This window comes from Cyprinus carpio, chromosome A17, assembly GCF_018340385.1.
Source record: "Cyprinus carpio isolate SPL01 chromosome A17, ASM1834038v1, whole genome shotgun sequence".
NCBI lineage: Eukaryota > Metazoa > Chordata > Actinopteri > Cypriniformes > Cyprinidae > Cyprinus > Cyprinus carpio.
In genome coordinates, this window is record NC_056588.1 from 23,478,680 (window position 1) to 23,495,509 (window position 16,830).

The window sequence follows — 16,830 nt, forward strand, 5'->3', positions numbered from 1 at the left end:
CTTTGGCTACAGGGCCGACCACCCTGAGCGTGCCTTATCTCGTCCTGATCTCTGAAGCTAAGCAGGGTTGGACCTGGTGTATCTCTTTGGTGGGATGGGAGACCGCCTTGGAATACCAGGTTGCTGTAATCTTTTTTCGTCAAATCCTGATCTAATACACTGCAAATTTAGGGTGGGTTATCTTTAAATTGCCACACTTTTTGCAGCAGCCCCTCGTTAACGGCCATACCACCCTGAGCCGCTAATATCAGAATTTAGCAGGTCGGCCTGGTAGTACTTGGATGGGAGAACGCTTGGGAAGGCCAGGTGCTGTAAGCCTTTAGTTTTTTCATTCACTACTGATCTAATCACTGCCAATTAGGGTGGCGATCCTAACCTTTTCAGTGGTGATTTAAAAATTTCTAGCGGTCCCCCAGAGTGCGTTTTGTTAAGGCGACCATTATGTTAGGAACGTTCCCCTTACTGTTCAATGACGGACGCGTCAGGTTGTCACGGAACAACGCGGCTACAATACACGTAGACAAAGATGGGGGGGACTCGCTTTTTAATTAGTTTTCATTTTGTTTTTTTCTAATTCACAAACTTGCATACCATGCTCATGACCAATCTGATATCTGCTTCATACATATGTGCTACAAAACCACATGACCCGTGTTTTGTCCTTTAACAACCTTTCCACTGCTCTTGATAGTGATCTGTAATGTCCGAGATGGGGCGCCACCATGTCGAAGAACGTTCACAGACAAAACCAGCCTGCATGTAGAGAGTCCTGTCATTCAGATTTACAACACGTGAACTTCATCAATCTCTCCCGAAAATACAAGTAATAAGCTGGATGGAGTGAACTGGCGTGTATGAATAGAGTGAACTTTATAGTTACTGACTCTATGTGTACCTGAAATGAATTTAAAGTCACCTCTGCAAATCAAAATTGAAACACATGGATTGATATGGGGTGCTTCCATAGACGAGATGCGTGTATTTTTCAAACTCTAAATGTATTGTGTTACTAGTATTTATGTTGTATTTAAATGTCTAAAACCTAAAAATATGCATTATGTGGCTCGGGCCCCTTGAGTTAGATCCCACTTAGAGATGGGAGACCGCCTGGGAATGCCAGTGCTGTAAGCTTTACGAAACTTTTCGTCAATACCTGAGCTAATACCCTGCGATATTAGGGTGGCTGAATCCTTAAATAGCCCACTCTTTGCAGCAACCCTTGCTACGGGCCATACCCCCTGAGGGCGCGCTAGTGAGGCACTGGTAACAGGAAGTATTTGGCTGCAGTGGGTGAGGGAGGCTCACCAAAACTTTTTTTATTTTTTTTTTTATGTTTAGTGGAAAAATAATAGTTATTTTGGTTAGTTTTAGGACTAATCAGCAGCCTTGAGCTGTCTGAGAAAAGGTTTATATTTGTTTGTTTTTTGCACGGGGTAGAAAGAAAATGGAATGAGTAAAATGGACAGACATAAAGAAACGGACTTGGAACAACGGCAAGAGAAACCGGCAGACAACATGATCAAGGACCGGAGAAAGGATTACAAGAAGAGAATGGGAAAAAATATGAAGGAGGGAAAAAAGAATATATGCAAAGGAGACCACCATAACAATTGTATTTAAACAGAGTTGCAAAATGGAGGAGTGGAAGATATCATTAAAGCCCATATCGGAGAAGGTGGGAGTATAGTGAGGTAACTTTTTGGACAAAGAAGACATTTGATGATGAACTTGTAAACGGAGTAGAGGGAACACAGTATTTTAGGATTATCCACAGTCAGCAGGTGAAGACCTGCCGATTGTGCATGAGTCCAAGCATATCCTCAAGTATTGTCCAGAGTTTTGCGTGTTATAAATGTGCAGGAACAAGGCCACTTTGCAAGGGGTTGTAAAGCAGTCAAGTAAAAAAAACTGGGTGCCTGGTCTGTTTTAAAACTTTAAACAAATGTGAATGCTGTTTATGGATTGGATATTTTGCAGATGAATGGGAAGAAGAAGAAGAGGAGGAACAGTAGAGGAGAGCGGAAGGTAACAAGAGGAGGCCACGGAAAGGAAAGAAATGCAAGCAACGGAGGAGCAGCAGGACTATTAACAGTAGAAGAGGAGAGGGAGAATGGAAAATGTACAAGCTGAGAGCAACGACGGGAGAAAGAACAGATGAGGAGGAAAGTATGGAGCAAGGAATATGGAAAACCAATTGAAGTAAAAACAAACGCAATGGACGAGCATAATGGAGGGAGAAAAAAGCCAAAACATGGAGAAGAGCAATGGACATGGACCGGAAGATAAAAGGGGAGACAAAAACTTTGGACAAATGGGGAGAAGAAGATCAATTTAAGGTAACATCAATTTAGAAGCATGTAAAAAAATAAGGGTTATTTGGAAAAGTGTAAACAGATTTGATGCGATAGAAACCTAGAAGAAAAAGAAGTGAACTGAAAATGGGGGAAGAAAATTATGTTTTTTTTTTATTATTTATGTATTTTTATGGTTTTGAATATTATTTCATGGAATGCAAGAGGATTATTGAATGTGGAAAAATTTGAAAAGCTGAAGGAGCTAGGTAAAGAAGCAAATGTTATTTTACTACAAGCAAACCAACTGGGAAAAAATTGAGGATTTTAAAAGCAGGTGGAATGGAGATGTTTTTTATAACAATGGGGATGACAGTGGAAGAGGAAGTGGGCTAGCCATTTTAACTAAAAGAGATGGGTGTGGACAAGTTAAAGTCATATATGATAGCGGGTATAAGTTTAGCGGTGGAAATGAACTGTGGGGAACGAAAGACGATATTATATAATATAGATGCACCAGGGGAGGAAAAAAAAAAAAAAAAATATTTTTTCAACAATTTAAGAACTTGATCTCAAAGGAGGAAAATGTATTTATAATTGGGTGATTTTAATACACTTTTTACTAATATTTACATGGCAGAAGGGAATGGTGTATAAATCAGATAAAGGGAGAAAAGAGCTTAATATCTTCTTTTATACGTTATACTTTAATTCTTTAATATCTTCTTTTAACTTCTTTATCATTTGTTGTTCGTTGAGATAAATCATTTCTTTTTTCTCCAACTTCTTTATGAGTTCCAGTACTCCTTCAGTTGTTTGTAGATCCTCCTTTCCTGTCGTTGTCCATTTGTTTTTCCATCTTGTTTTCTCCTTGAAACCACCTTTGCCCATTGTTTCATCTTTCTGCTTTCCACCATTCCCTTCATTTATATTCCTTTCCATCATGTCTGCAACATATCCTGATTCTCTGTTTCCCCATCTCATGTCCCTTTGCCAGTCTGTGTCCTTTGTCCATTAAATCCGTCTTTTTGTTATATGAAAAAAGAAAAAAGTAAAAGAAAAAAATAGAAAAACTAATACAAACTCAAAAAAAAAATTCCTAAACAAATAGAATAAAATACAAAACTAAACTACAAAATGGAAGAGCCTCTCTCTTCCTTCTACTGCCAACTCACTTTCTGTAGCTCTTTAGCACCCTCAGGGTGGTATGGCTGTAAGTGAAGGCTTCTGCAAAGTGTGGGTATTTAAAGATCAGCCCCCCTAATTCGCAGTGGTATTAGATCAGTTGTGAAGAAAAAAAACTAAAGCTACAGCACCTGGTATTTCCCAGGTGGTCTCCTATCCAAGTATGCTAACCAGGCCCGACCCTGCTTAGCTTCCCGAGATCAGACGAGATCGGGCGCCCTTTTTTTTTTTTTAATCATAGAAAAATATAGAAAAAAATACTGTTTATAATTTCCTTGAAACAAGTACATCCAATGAAACAAGTCTCTCTCTATACATTTGTTTTTCCCATATTAATACATTAAGTTAAAAAAATATGGAAAATAAACTTTCAATCATTTTCGTTCTGGCATTCCTTTAATTGAACTCATTACAAATGTTGTACAACTCTGAGTTAAAAACTTTGTAAAAGTCATGCATTTGTTTTCTTGCTTAAAATAACAATGTAAATATTCCACATATTTCTCAAACTTCTTTTTGAAAACATTCCATACATCCATTACATTTCCTTGTTTTTTTGCCTCTGCTTTTTTCTTTCCCCGCACATTGCACTTTTCATTAGCATCACATTCACAATCAAATTACATCATCCTGGCCTTTTGTTTTTTTACACTTTTCTTCTATTCCCAACAAAACCACTCTGTCCCATTCTATGTTTTCCTGCTTTTTGTTCCCCTCTTAGCATTTCAATCAGTCTCCTACACATTTCATTAAAATCTTCCAATTCTCTGCAATTTAAAAACAAGTGTAAAAAACTTTCATCTTCTACATTGCACACTTTACATGTTTCAATTAGTTCCATTCCGATTTTTGTCAATATAATGTCAGTAAAAATTGCTTTGTGCCTAATAAAAAACTCCAAGCTCTCCAGCCTTGGCATCTATCATTTATTCCTTTCATGTTGCTTCCATATATCAACTTATTTTAGATGTTTAAATTTCTGTACCCAGTACACATTAACAACAGGTTTCTTAAAAACTCCCTCTCTAAAGAAAACAATAAAACTTTTCACCATACATTCTTTAAAAGCATACAATTTTTCTACAATTTTCTCTCCCCAATTTACAAAACACTTCTTTCTCTTGCCTCTCTTCTTCCATGTTTTCTATTCGTTTTATCCACTCTTTGGGTATTGCTTCTTTAATTACCTCATACTTATTTCTTAGTTCTTTTTTATTAAAATCCTCTTTTGCCTCTTCCATTGTATCTATTATGTCAGACGGAGATCGGGCGCCCTCAGGGTGGTATGGAGGCTGTTAGTGAGGGCCTGCTTGCAAAGAGTAGGCTATCTAAAGATCAGCACCCTAATTCGCGCAGTGTATTAGATCAGTATTGTCAAAAAAAAAAACTAAAGCTTACAGCACCTGGTACTTCCCAGGCGGGCTCTCTCGAAGTCCCTATACTGACGCAATCACTGAGCAAGGTTGAGCAGCTCAATCTACCACGATCACTGAGCTCTGTTGAGCAGCGGCTTCCTCAACCACCAAATCAGATGGTGGCATTGCTTAGATTGACTGAACGGGTCAAGTGCATCATGTCAGTGACGAGCGTAAACAATATCATCAGTGGACTGAGATCGGTGACAGCAAAAAATAGGTAAGTCCAATACGTTCTCCAGTATATTCATAATAAAGGCTTTTCTAACAGTTTTTTTCTGCATGGATTTACGTTCAGTAATTACAAACTTATTAACTGTTAAAGTTGTAAAAACCATTAGGGAAAATATAATCGCCCATCTAAACTAACGTTAATAACATGAATCGTACTACTGCAGTAATCTTGATAGTCTTTGTAATGTTTTTTTACTAAAAAGTAAATACTTTGGAAATACCCAAGCCACAATCAGGGCTGGACATTAGGACTAACCTCTTATCCAGATACAGGTAGATTTTACTTATGGCTAGTAACACTACTGTCACTTGCCAGTTTGTCCTGTTGGAATTGACTGACTACATACTGTACATTTAAATAGTTTAGGCCTGTTTTGTCCGGCTATCTCCACTAATCTAAACTATTTTTGTCTCATTGTAACTGATACTAAGCCATTAACATTCAATAACATTTGTTAAAACACTGAAAACACAAGGCAAGCAAAAAATATAGTCTAAAATTATATTAAAACCCATTAGCTCATTTGAACTTTCAGCTAATCATATGAAATATCACATTAAAAGGTAAATCAGATAACAACCATAAAGATAACTCAGTACTTGTGTAGTATTTTTTTTTAATTATTATTACTTTACAAAATACCTTTTTACTTCTACTTTAAGTAGTAGTAGTAGTAGTGTTGTTTGTTTTGTTGTTTTTTTTCTTCTTGTATTCTTGTGTTTAGTCCCCTGTACAGTTTGAAAAGAAGAAAATAATCTGAATCTGTTTCTGTTTTATTACAACAGATAAAAAGCATGGATTTGGTGAGACACAAGTGCAGTGTATGTGGCAGTAGTTTCTCTGTGAAGTCCAACCTGACTCAGCACATGCAGCTTCATGGTCCAAAGGAACATGTGTGTGAAGTGTGTGGGAAAAGCTTCTCACTGAAACAGCAGCTGAGCAGCCACCAAAAACAGCACCTGTACCCATGCATCCGTCTCTACAAGCAGGGAGAAGCCAAGCTGCAGTGTACGGATGCAGCTAAGAGTGTGGCAATGGCCCCGAGCAAAGAGGTAGACCCCAGCTGTCTTGATTCTGAAAAGGTGGAGGCTGCTGCAAAGAAAGCTGGACGGGAAATGTGGAATGTGTTGTCACATTCAGCAAATATGCAGGACTGACTTTCAGGTGGCTGCCTGAAAATTATGTGGGCTGGGTCATATGGCTGCTGTCTGAATATTGCCAGAAGGGTGAGAAGAACGATCTCCTAAACGATTGCTGCAGTAGGCCAGAGATTTCCCGCCTGTCACCTTTCATCTTGACAAACGCTTGGAGGTAACTTTGACCCTTTAACTGAGATTAAATTATATTTACTGTTTTGTTTATAAAAAAAAATGTAGTGCATGTGTAAATCAGTTTATAGTAAGTCAATAGTAAAATCATCATTGTTTACTCTGCACAAAAAGCTTGTGCTTTTAGACAAGTGGAAGTGGTAACAGTGTAAGTACTTGTGTTTATGTGGTACAGTACAACACTTTGTGTGTTTTTCTACAATTTCTTTATTTTCTGCATGAACAGGAGTCAAGGAAAGATAAAGGAAAGAAGGCTGACTCTACCCTTTCTAAGTTCCAGCAGGATCCTGACTATGCCAGTGATGCTGAATTGTTGGCAGCTGCTGGTAATTAACATTTAACATGCCATAACTCTATTTTAAAATTCATATAACATTTTCTTTCTGATGTATTTCAAACATCTGACTAAATACACTGCCGAAATATCACACATTTTATGGCACTGCTAATGATGACAGTAGGTTTAGTATTTCACTTTAATTTTCAGCAGGGTGAGGGATATTATCAAGCTAGCTGCCCTTTTTCAGTGTTACAGATTTAATGTCTAAATGCTTTGTTGGCATTTAGATAACACATAAAAAAATCTGTTTAATTTGTAGATGTGATATGTTGGATTTTTTATTATATTACAATATTTTTTTTAACTATTGCCTATATTTTTTGTAGCAGCTCTATACTAAAATGTTTGTATCAAATATAATTTGTGTTCTCTAAAATAAGATCTGATAACATGGAAATTAGAAACAAACTTTGTTTATTTTGATTATGCTTATGTTTGTCATTATATTCACATCTTAAGCAATGTGCTCAATACATTTTGTCTGATTTTTTCTACAGAGACTGTCCTTGAAGAGTCTGAGGTAGCGGTCTCCACACAGCTGACCACCTGGGGAGAGCTCACACCGGCTGTGAGTCAGGACTCTTCCCTGAGCCTCAGCACATCTCAGGGAAGACCTTCTTCCCCTGTAGACCCCTCTGCCTCAGAAACCGGTAACATCTTGCTGGAGGGCTGGCAGAAATACTGGGAGCATCCACCTCCATCTACACAAGCCAATGGTATAGCTCCTCCTAACATCAAGTGGCTGAAATGTGATGAGATGTATGGTCTGTTTGAGAGGTCTGTCAAGTACAAGAATGCCAAAGAAGAGATTGTGGAGAGAAGGCTTTTAAAGGAGAAGATGGAGTTCCACCCACCCCCAATTCCTACTTCTGTCAAGGGAGGACTGCCCAACATGATGGCCTTTTTCACAACCCCTGTCTTCTTCTGGCGCCCAGTTGGTGTGATGCAAGCCAAGATCAGCTGCCCTAGCACCAACTGCCCTGCACCACCAGGTGAATACCTTGAGAAGAAAGGCTTTGGTAGTTATGCCAGGCAAGTGTGTGGGATGAAGTACAATTACACCCTGTTGACGGAGAAGCTGAAGTGTTCACATTGTGAAAAGATGAGGCGGGCAGTGAGTATGACACATAGTGACACAGACAGTGAAGATGAGGAAAGTCATCATGTTCAGCAGTACATTTGGCTGGTACACAGTCCCAAGATTCTGATGAACTTGGCCCCGTCCATCAGAAGCATGTTTCCTGCCATACTATGTGGGAAGCGTGCCATTGACAAAGGTGTGGTTACTCTTCTGAATGACAGGGTCAACAGTGTGTCCATGAACAAAGTCCAGAGACTGCTGCAGCAGGGACATGATGAGTGGTATGTGGAGCGCTGTGACCTGTACCAGACTCTCCTGTATGAAGCCCACACAGCTGGATCTGCATCGTCTCAGAAGAGCATCCTGTCCTTTGTCAAAGCTGCTGGTACTTACACCCTCCTCTGCCCCGGACTCCCCTTCCTTGTGCCCGTGTGCTGAGGCGTGCACACATGATCATGGAGATGGAGAAGATGCCTGTGTACAGAGCCTCAATCCTCAGTGTGACTGGAGACATCCTCTGCATTGATGGTACAAAAAAGGTATGTGTATTGTATCAATTCATGAAGTTAAGCAGACTTAATATTTAAGTGAGTGACGTGACATACAGCCAAGTATGGGGACCCATACTCGGAATTCGTGCTCTGCTTTAAACCCATCCAAAGTGCACACACACAGCAGTGAACACACACACACCGTGAACACACACCCGGAGCAGTGGGCAGCCATTTATGCTGCGGGCGCCGGGGGGCAGTTGGGGGTTTGGTGCCTTGCTCAAGGGCACCTCAGTCGTGGTATTGAGGGTGGAGAGAGCACTGTACATGCACTCCCCCACACCTATAATTCCTGCCGGCCCGAGACTCGAACTCACAACCCTTGGATTGCGAGTCCGACTCTCTAACCATTAGGCCACGACTTTATTTAGTCACTTTAAAGTGACTTGAGCCAGCTTATTGTTTTGAATAAGGGACTTTGGCCTTACTGTTCAGCGTTCAAATGTGATGGATACAAAATGTACTTGCACTGTAATTCATATAAATTATATTGGACAGACAGGTTATTGACAGAAACTATCAAATTAATGCTCTGCTTTGTGTTTTCCAGGTCCTTAGGAAGATATATGGTGATGGCCAGGGCACCATGCAGTATGTCACCAGTGTGCTGAACGAGTGGGGCCAGTTCTTGACCACAGTGGTGGTGGCAGCTGAGTCTGGGGGGTGCTACAGACGTATGGCCAAAGATCTGATGGCCCGCTTTGAACGAGCTAGGGCTCCTGCACCAACTGTCATATATGCAGATAACAACTGTTGTCGGTAGGTAATAACACATGCATATACCCTGATAAAATTTGTCATTCATTTAATGTTATAAAAAACAAAGAACGCATGCTGAATTTATATTGTTTCAGTGACAGTGGTTCGTCCTTCCTGGAGAATCTGTTTGGGGACTGGGTGCAGAAGGGCACTGTGGTCAGACTGGACATCCGACACTGGCTGCACCGCTGGGATGCTGTTGTCATCAAACAGAGCCATGCCAAGTATGGGGTGTTCATGAGTGCCCTTGCAGGTGCAGTGCTGGCATACTACAAGGACGGTATGATGCTCCTAATCCAGGCAGTCAGGAAGGGCAACCAGGAGTTGTACGCCAGTCTTTCAGACGAGGACATGATAGTCTTCCTCAAACCTCACCAGATCAGGTCCTATGTCAGATGGATCACCCGTGGAGTTGAGGTTAAGTGTAATATTAATCCATGTATAATCTTTATGTATAAGAAGCTCAAAACATACTTCACTAAAATTAACTAAGTTGTCACACTACTATATTTCATTTTGGAAATACTTCCAATTATTGAAATAATTTCACATTTTAAGCGATATAACTGTATAAAATAAATGTGAATGATTGTTACAGGAGACAGCTTCAGCAATTGAGTCCATCATTACGGAGTTCAGTGGACCTGCAGGCCTTGACATTGATGGAATCCACCTGTTCAAATCAGCACAGGCAGTGGATTCTCACTGGGCAACTGCAAGCAAGCATCTTAGTTGTATGCAGGTGGGTTTTTGAACTAATCATTGTAATATCATACAAACTCAAACTCACAGACACCATAATAAATAAGCAATGTATGTTTTATAGGACCCCCCTGGCATACGGTTGTATGTGTCAGTGAAGGTGGTGATGCTGAATGGTGTCCACCTGAACAAGTACAGGTGTCGGCGAGGCAGTAACTCCTTGGAGGGCTTGCACTCACACCTGTACAATGCCATTCCCTCACAGAGATGTGGAGTTATGCCATTCCAAGTAAGTATAAACAGCTTTAATATTTAAAAAAAAAATTGATTACACATCATTGTTCATAGCCATATTTTATCTCTATTATATCTCTTCCTGTGCGTGTGTGAGCTCTATGCTGTTCACATAGCATCAACTGGGTGTATGAGATGCACACACACAAAATAGCCTATTGCGGACAAAAGACAAATTGTATGTCATGCTGCTGGGAAATGTCCACTTTGTAATCAAAATTAGTTTCTGATGTACAATAATGCATGAATGGTCATGTCTTTCAGGTGTATCTGATTGCGTTTGCTGTGCAGTGGAACAGCCGCATGGAATCGCTCCGGGTTGCTGGTGGTCATGGCAGGCAGACGTGGTGTATGGACCCACGGCAGATTCAGCACCTGAATCAGCAGGCTGAGGTGCTCTTCGGTAAAGAGCATGTCCTCAAGCCCAACTTTGCCGCTCCAATGCCCTGCCCTGCTGTATACAAGGACCCAGACGAGGAGGAGCTCCTTGGAGTAGAGTATGCCATGTGCCAGTCAACCAGCTTCACTGCAAAGGATTACTATGCCCAGCAAGGTACACAATCTTGCATTATAACAATATACATACATACTAAGCAGTCAAATACCTATACCTATAAATATCATGCATATTCTATCCATGTCAAGTATGTATGATATAGTTCCTTTTTATTTTACATAATATGAAACAAATTAACTGCAGCATTGCCATGTTGTATTAATTAGTCTACTGTTAGTTGTTGTAACTGCCTAGACACACTGGTGATTAGTACATATTTGCAGTTGAGGAAGAGCAGTCCCGTGAAGAAGAGGAGACGGCTGAACAAAGTGAGGACAAGCTGGCAGATGAGGGTGTGGACATGGGTGCAGAGTCAGAGGAGGATCCTATGGACACTGTCAGTGACAAACATGTCATCCTCACTCAATCAGAACAGGTGGAGGAGGAGGACAGTCCTGCTCTGCAGGATGTGCTGATGACCCAGAGCCATCTGCATCTTCCTGGGCTTGAGGAAGTGGAAGCCTTGCCTGCTCATTTTAGAACTGGCAGACAACAGTGACCGTCACCTAGTGCCAGCTGACCTAAGGCTGAAGATTGGCACTGCAGTTGGTGCTCTGCATGAGCATGACAGGTCTGCAGCCAACTTTGTAAAAATGTATGAGTCGAGGTGGGGTTACACCCTGTTTGGCAGATGCTTGGGAGCTGACACACCTGAGACCAGAGCAGCACAGAAGACAAAGTTTTCCTGGATGAGGTACCCTCAGGCAGCCCAGGTGACTGAGGATAGTCGTCTGTTGTACCTCATTATTAAGATGCTGAAAAACCGGCCACCAGCCAGTCGTCTCACCTCCCCCACTAAATTATTATTTGAATTCTGGAGAAAGTGTAAAAGGATTGTAGTCTGAGTTAGAGAAGTTATTTTTTTTAACGGTATATGGGTTGTTATGCCCAATCTGAATGCCAAGTCCATCTCTACATTCATGGCACGGGAAGAGAAGAAGGCTAGGGCAACAGTAATGCCAAAGGTGAAACACCACCAAAGAGTGCTGTCAGAAGAACCAATGCCAGCAGCTCCTACTCTGCCAAAATCCCTTCCAGCTCCAGATCGACCTCAGGTTCAGTACCAGAGCCTACGTCATGTAGCTGGGAAAAGGCATGGTAAGAAGTAATTGTTCAGTTCTTCATTTCACAAGTATGTGACTTTACTACTTTATTACAATATGTGAACATATCTGAATTTATCAGCTGAATGGTTTAAACTTAAACACAACAAACCATGTGAATTGATAGTATACACATTATTTCTCATGAATTATACTCATCATCGCATGTATGATTTATTTTTGCAGGATAGATGTGGAAATGCTTGTGAACCGGCCCATTCAACCTAAAACCCCTGTGGTCACGTACATCCCACCCAGAGCGTCAGCAGCACCTGTCCTGGTAGTGGTTCCTGCACAGCCACAGGGACCATCCATGATGCTCTGTGGGGCATCCAGCAGTCAAGGGTTCATACCTTTCACACCGCCTCCTGCGCTGACATCCAGACCAATCAAGCCTCATAAATCCATGAAGCCTTGTGGGGCCTGCCAAGTACCCCAGTGTGGTGGGCAGCGTAAGAGGTACACACCCTCCAAAGACAAGGCTGCCTGAAGTAGCCAAAAAATATTTACCTATTGCCCAGCAACTAGGAAGTCCACCACTTCAGGTTTTGAAGGTGTTGTGTTCAACAGTTTTGAACACTTCAAAAGTGTAGTAGATGAGGAACTAAAAAAGAAAAAAACTACAACTATCTGCAACTACATCCCCCAAATCACAATAGCAGATTTCTGGGGTATGGTTTGGACTTGGTTCAGACCTGGATTAGACCTAGTTTAGATTTTGCCCTAATTTGGTCCTGGTTTAGACATGGTGTGGGTTATTTAGAATTACCTGTGCACAGAGATTTACATGTCCTCAACATTATTTACACTTTGTGGGTTAAAATGTACAATGTTCAATTTGTCATGTTATTTATATTCTCATTATAAGGCTAAAATATAATAAGTCATATTTGCTACTATATCTGCCTCTTATACCAATTCACCGATTCATTATACACCATCTATAAAACACATACCTATTTTCTCATAGAAAAAAAAGATGTGTTTTTAGTGAATGTAAATATCTGCTTAACATTGCATACTTTTGCACTGCATTACCTCATCCCCTTGTATATACTGTATGTATATTTTATATTGCTCAGTGTGTACATAACTTATTAGCACCTATTTTGCTATATTTTACTTTAATTTACTTTGCTAAATTACTTAATAATTAATGTTAATTCTATTCTGTTTACCTTGTTACCTGTGTTATTATTATTGTTGTTTTGTTTATTTATTTCTGATATGTAGATATATATTGTTGAACAAATAATAAAAATAATATATGATTCCTCTCACTGCTGTTTTCCCATTTGTCCACTTCATGTAAAGACTGTCACATGAAACTGTATTGAGTATAATAGAGGCTGAATTACTTACCAGTAAGGTTAAGGTATTTTTCTAAAATTCCATAAAGGCCCTTTTATTTGTACATTTTACATGCTCCCTGCAGGGCGAATAGGGCCTATAGAGTGAATAATATCTCAGATATGAGCAAATTACTCTTTGTCAAAGTAGCCTAATATAGTTTCTAAGATTTTTTCAGGGATCTTGCAAACATTGTAACTAAAAGTCTCAAGTTTATTTGTAAAGTGCATCCATTCATACTTCAAACAGACATGTGCAAACACATTTGTTAAATTACTTGTTTTTTATTGTTTTAATCGAAGAATTGTGTTTGTTACATTACGTGACAGACATCATATTATATTTAATAAAGCATTCAAGTCAGAGATTCTAGTCTTCATGGTCTTACTCACAAAAACATAAAAAAGAACAGTAAACCATTTCAGAGGGAAAAAAGACTTAGTATTGATGTCCTGAAGTGTGAAAACATCGGTCTCTCTTTCCATTTGGCCCCTCCCCTCTCTCCTGCTGATTTGTTTACTGATTTCTTTTCCACAGTGATCAGGACCCAGGATAGGGACTTGGAGGGGTCAAGGCCCATGCCCAGGCGGTCTCCCATCCAAGTACTAACCAAGCCCAACCCTACTTAGCTTCCGAGATCAGATGAGATCGGGCAGGCTTTTTAAAATGTATTTATTTATTTATTTATTTTTACTTTTTTTAATTAAAGGTCCTCTTTCTTAGGCAACGTTATTTTGCATTTTTTAAAAGTGTACAGCACATCAGTAGGAAACATCTTATGAAACTTATCCAGTTCTTTCTCCATTTCAAAATATTTAAACAAGGTTTTCCCATAGTTTTCCACCAGTCCTTTAAATACCATCCATACATCTGCTACATCATTTTTATTTTTTGCTACATTCCTCCTTTTCCATTTTGCATTTTTCACTAAAACCATCAATAAATTAATCACCTTTTTATTTTTAATATTTTCATTCATACCAAACATAAAGATCCCAGTTGAAAACATCTTCATTCCCTCTTAAATCTTTCACCAGTTCTTTTGTTTTGTCAAAAAATTCTTTCAGTTTTTCACAATATAAAAACAGGTGCAAGATCCCCTTTTCCCCTTTAATTAATCTAATTTCAGTAATAATAACATCGTGTCTTAAAAAATAATCCAAAACTTCCAGGTCAGTATCTAAAAAAGCCCATCTTATATTTTTCCATACATCCTTCTCTTGAATTTCATCAAAATGTCTTAACCAAAAATCATTGGCTTTTGGCTTTTTAAAAACAGACTAATTAAAATAATGATAAAACGTTTTCACATTACATGATTTCAAACACACCTCTTTGTCGTTCAATTTTAAAAACACTTCCATTTTATTCTCCCCGCTCCCACCATCTTGAATCATTTCCAACCAATCCTCTGGAATTTTACTTTTAACCTCTCCATATTGTTTTCTTAAAACATCCACAGTGTACTCCTCTTTTGCTTCTTCCATTATCTATGATTACTTGTACGGGTAAAAAACCTTCTTTGAGTTCTTATAAATATCCCTTACTTTTAAAATGCTCACGTCTACCCTCTTCTTAAAATAGAGTTCTTTTCCTTGTGTCCTGATCTTCTTGTTTAAAAATAAAGGTTGATTTAAAATTATTCCCCTTCCAACAGGTTTAAAATCCACCTTTGCCAAGCGCTTAAAACTTCCTTGTAAAATTCCGGTATTCCTTGTATCATCCAATTCTTCAATTTCATCCATAAAATATTGTCTCCAATTTGTAAATTTCCACACTTATTCAAATAAAACTCTATAGTTCCCTTCCAATCTTCTTTATTTTTTCATCATCTAAATATTTCTTAACCACTTTTACCCCCATACTCTTCATTTTTTGTTCCAGATCTACTAGTCCCATCCCTCCCTCCTCTACCGGCCCAATCAAAGTGTTGTAAGCAATTCGTGGGTTTTTTTCCCCCCATAAAAACTCTAAAATGGATTTTTTAATTCTTTGTCACAAAAAGAATTACAAATGCCACAGCGGCATTGATGCTACATGTAAAACGTACCACATTTATGATAACATTAAAGCATTTACTGTTAAAATCTTTCCTTTTAAATTTAAAAATCTGTTTCCCAAAAGACCAACCTTCTTTCCATCTCATCCACTATTTCCCCCCAAATAGTATCCTGTACATTCTTTTCATTTTTCCCTAAAAGCACACCTAAGATATGGAAGCGTAAGCGTAAGTTCTACTAGGAAGACTAAATGTCACGTCACATTACAATTAAGGTCTAGCCAATCGACTTTCAACACGATGGATATAAAAGCGCACTACTCACATCCTATTTGTGTTTGCAGATACCGCCACTGTCATTTTTGCGCAAATTGTCGTTTAGGCAATTGCCTGATTTTCACTGGGTTACTTGCAGTTAAGTTCGTCTCCTGCAAGCTATTGCGAGTTTGACATTCCTCTCAAGATGCACATTAGATAGTTGGCTTTGCTCTGGTGTCGTGAATGTTTTTGGTCGTTAGTAGCGTTGGATGATACACAGGCTTATGAGTTTTCTGGGAATGGGTAAAAGTCAATTGGGGTTGTTATGAGTGCTTTCCAGTGTTGCCAGGTTTTTTCAAAACCGCCAATTGCTACTCAAAACTATCCCAATCGCGTTTCGAGAAGGGAAAACGCGTTTCCCTGACGGGAAGAAGAAAAAAAAAAAAAAAAAAAACTTCACATTCCAGGCGCTAAATAGCACATTATTGGGGTCGCTTCAACTCGTGGACATGTAAAGCAACCCGCAGCAACAGTGTTACAATATCCCAATTCCTCAGAAAAATCGAGGACATGGCAACGCCGGTGCTTTCTGAGCTGTCGTGTCGGCGCTGCTTGTGTCTCTATCAACAAAATATTTCATCTGTACGCTCACGTGAACCTGCACGCATGAAATCTCTCTGGGCCTGCTGACGGTCTCTTTCGGCATCTCACTTTCATCAGCCTACACTTTATAAGTATCATTTTGTTTTATGCGCTTGGGCATACATTTTATTCTCTGCAAGGTTATTTGCTCAAACTTTTAAGATAAAGCGTTTTGGTGTTGCGTGATGGTTTATCTAGCAAACTAGCGCTGCATGATCAAGATGTTAATCAAACTAATACATTCAATGTTTGGAACAACCCTTTCGTAATATGGCATTTTAAGGCTTGTTAAAGGCTTACAATCTTTATAGCCTACTGATAAAGATCGTTGCTCGCATTATTCCTTCTGAAAAAGGGGCTATGTTTTGCACACCTTTAAGTATTTTTTGTCTTAATCATATGATTTTGTCATTGTTTCATCTGCATCTATCTACAATAATTCTGAATGCCTCGTATAGGAATGGGGGTCACTCGTCGGGTTCCCATGGTTATATGGAGTCATCAAGCTTTGTGGGAATTCCATGGCTGCAGATGCAGAGAACTTTGGCTCTCACCTCATCTTTACACAGGTCATTCTCTGGACTGGCGCTATTATGAAGCAGGCTCTATCAAGCTGATGTATTTGGTCATCTTTCATTTGAGTTTTAGGTAAGAGTCGGCTCATCTTTATAGTCCACGTGAACTGGAGGTTGCTGCTGACTTTATTTCAGTGTGGTGACGTATTTCCAGCTGAAACGGAAT

At 39.5% G+C, this 16,830-nt stretch overlaps 1 protein-coding gene across 1 annotated transcript; it reads left to right on the forward strand.

The window, feature by feature from the left end:
- Nucleotides 1-8,992: 8,992 nt before the first annotated feature.
- On the forward strand, nt 8,993-11,531 carry LOC122148278. The gene is made up of 6 exons (XM_042774681.1): nt 8,993-9,185; nt 9,281-9,602; nt 9,784-9,927; nt 10,012-10,176; nt 10,446-10,734; nt 10,962-11,531. Exons 1-6 carry the CDS (start codon nt 9,013-9,015, stop codon nt 11,234-11,236), a joined length of 1,368 nt encoding a protein of 455 aa, XP_042630615.1. The 5' UTR covers nt 8,993-9,012; the 3' UTR covers nt 11,237-11,531.
- Nucleotides 11,532-16,830: the final 5,299 nt, after the last annotated feature.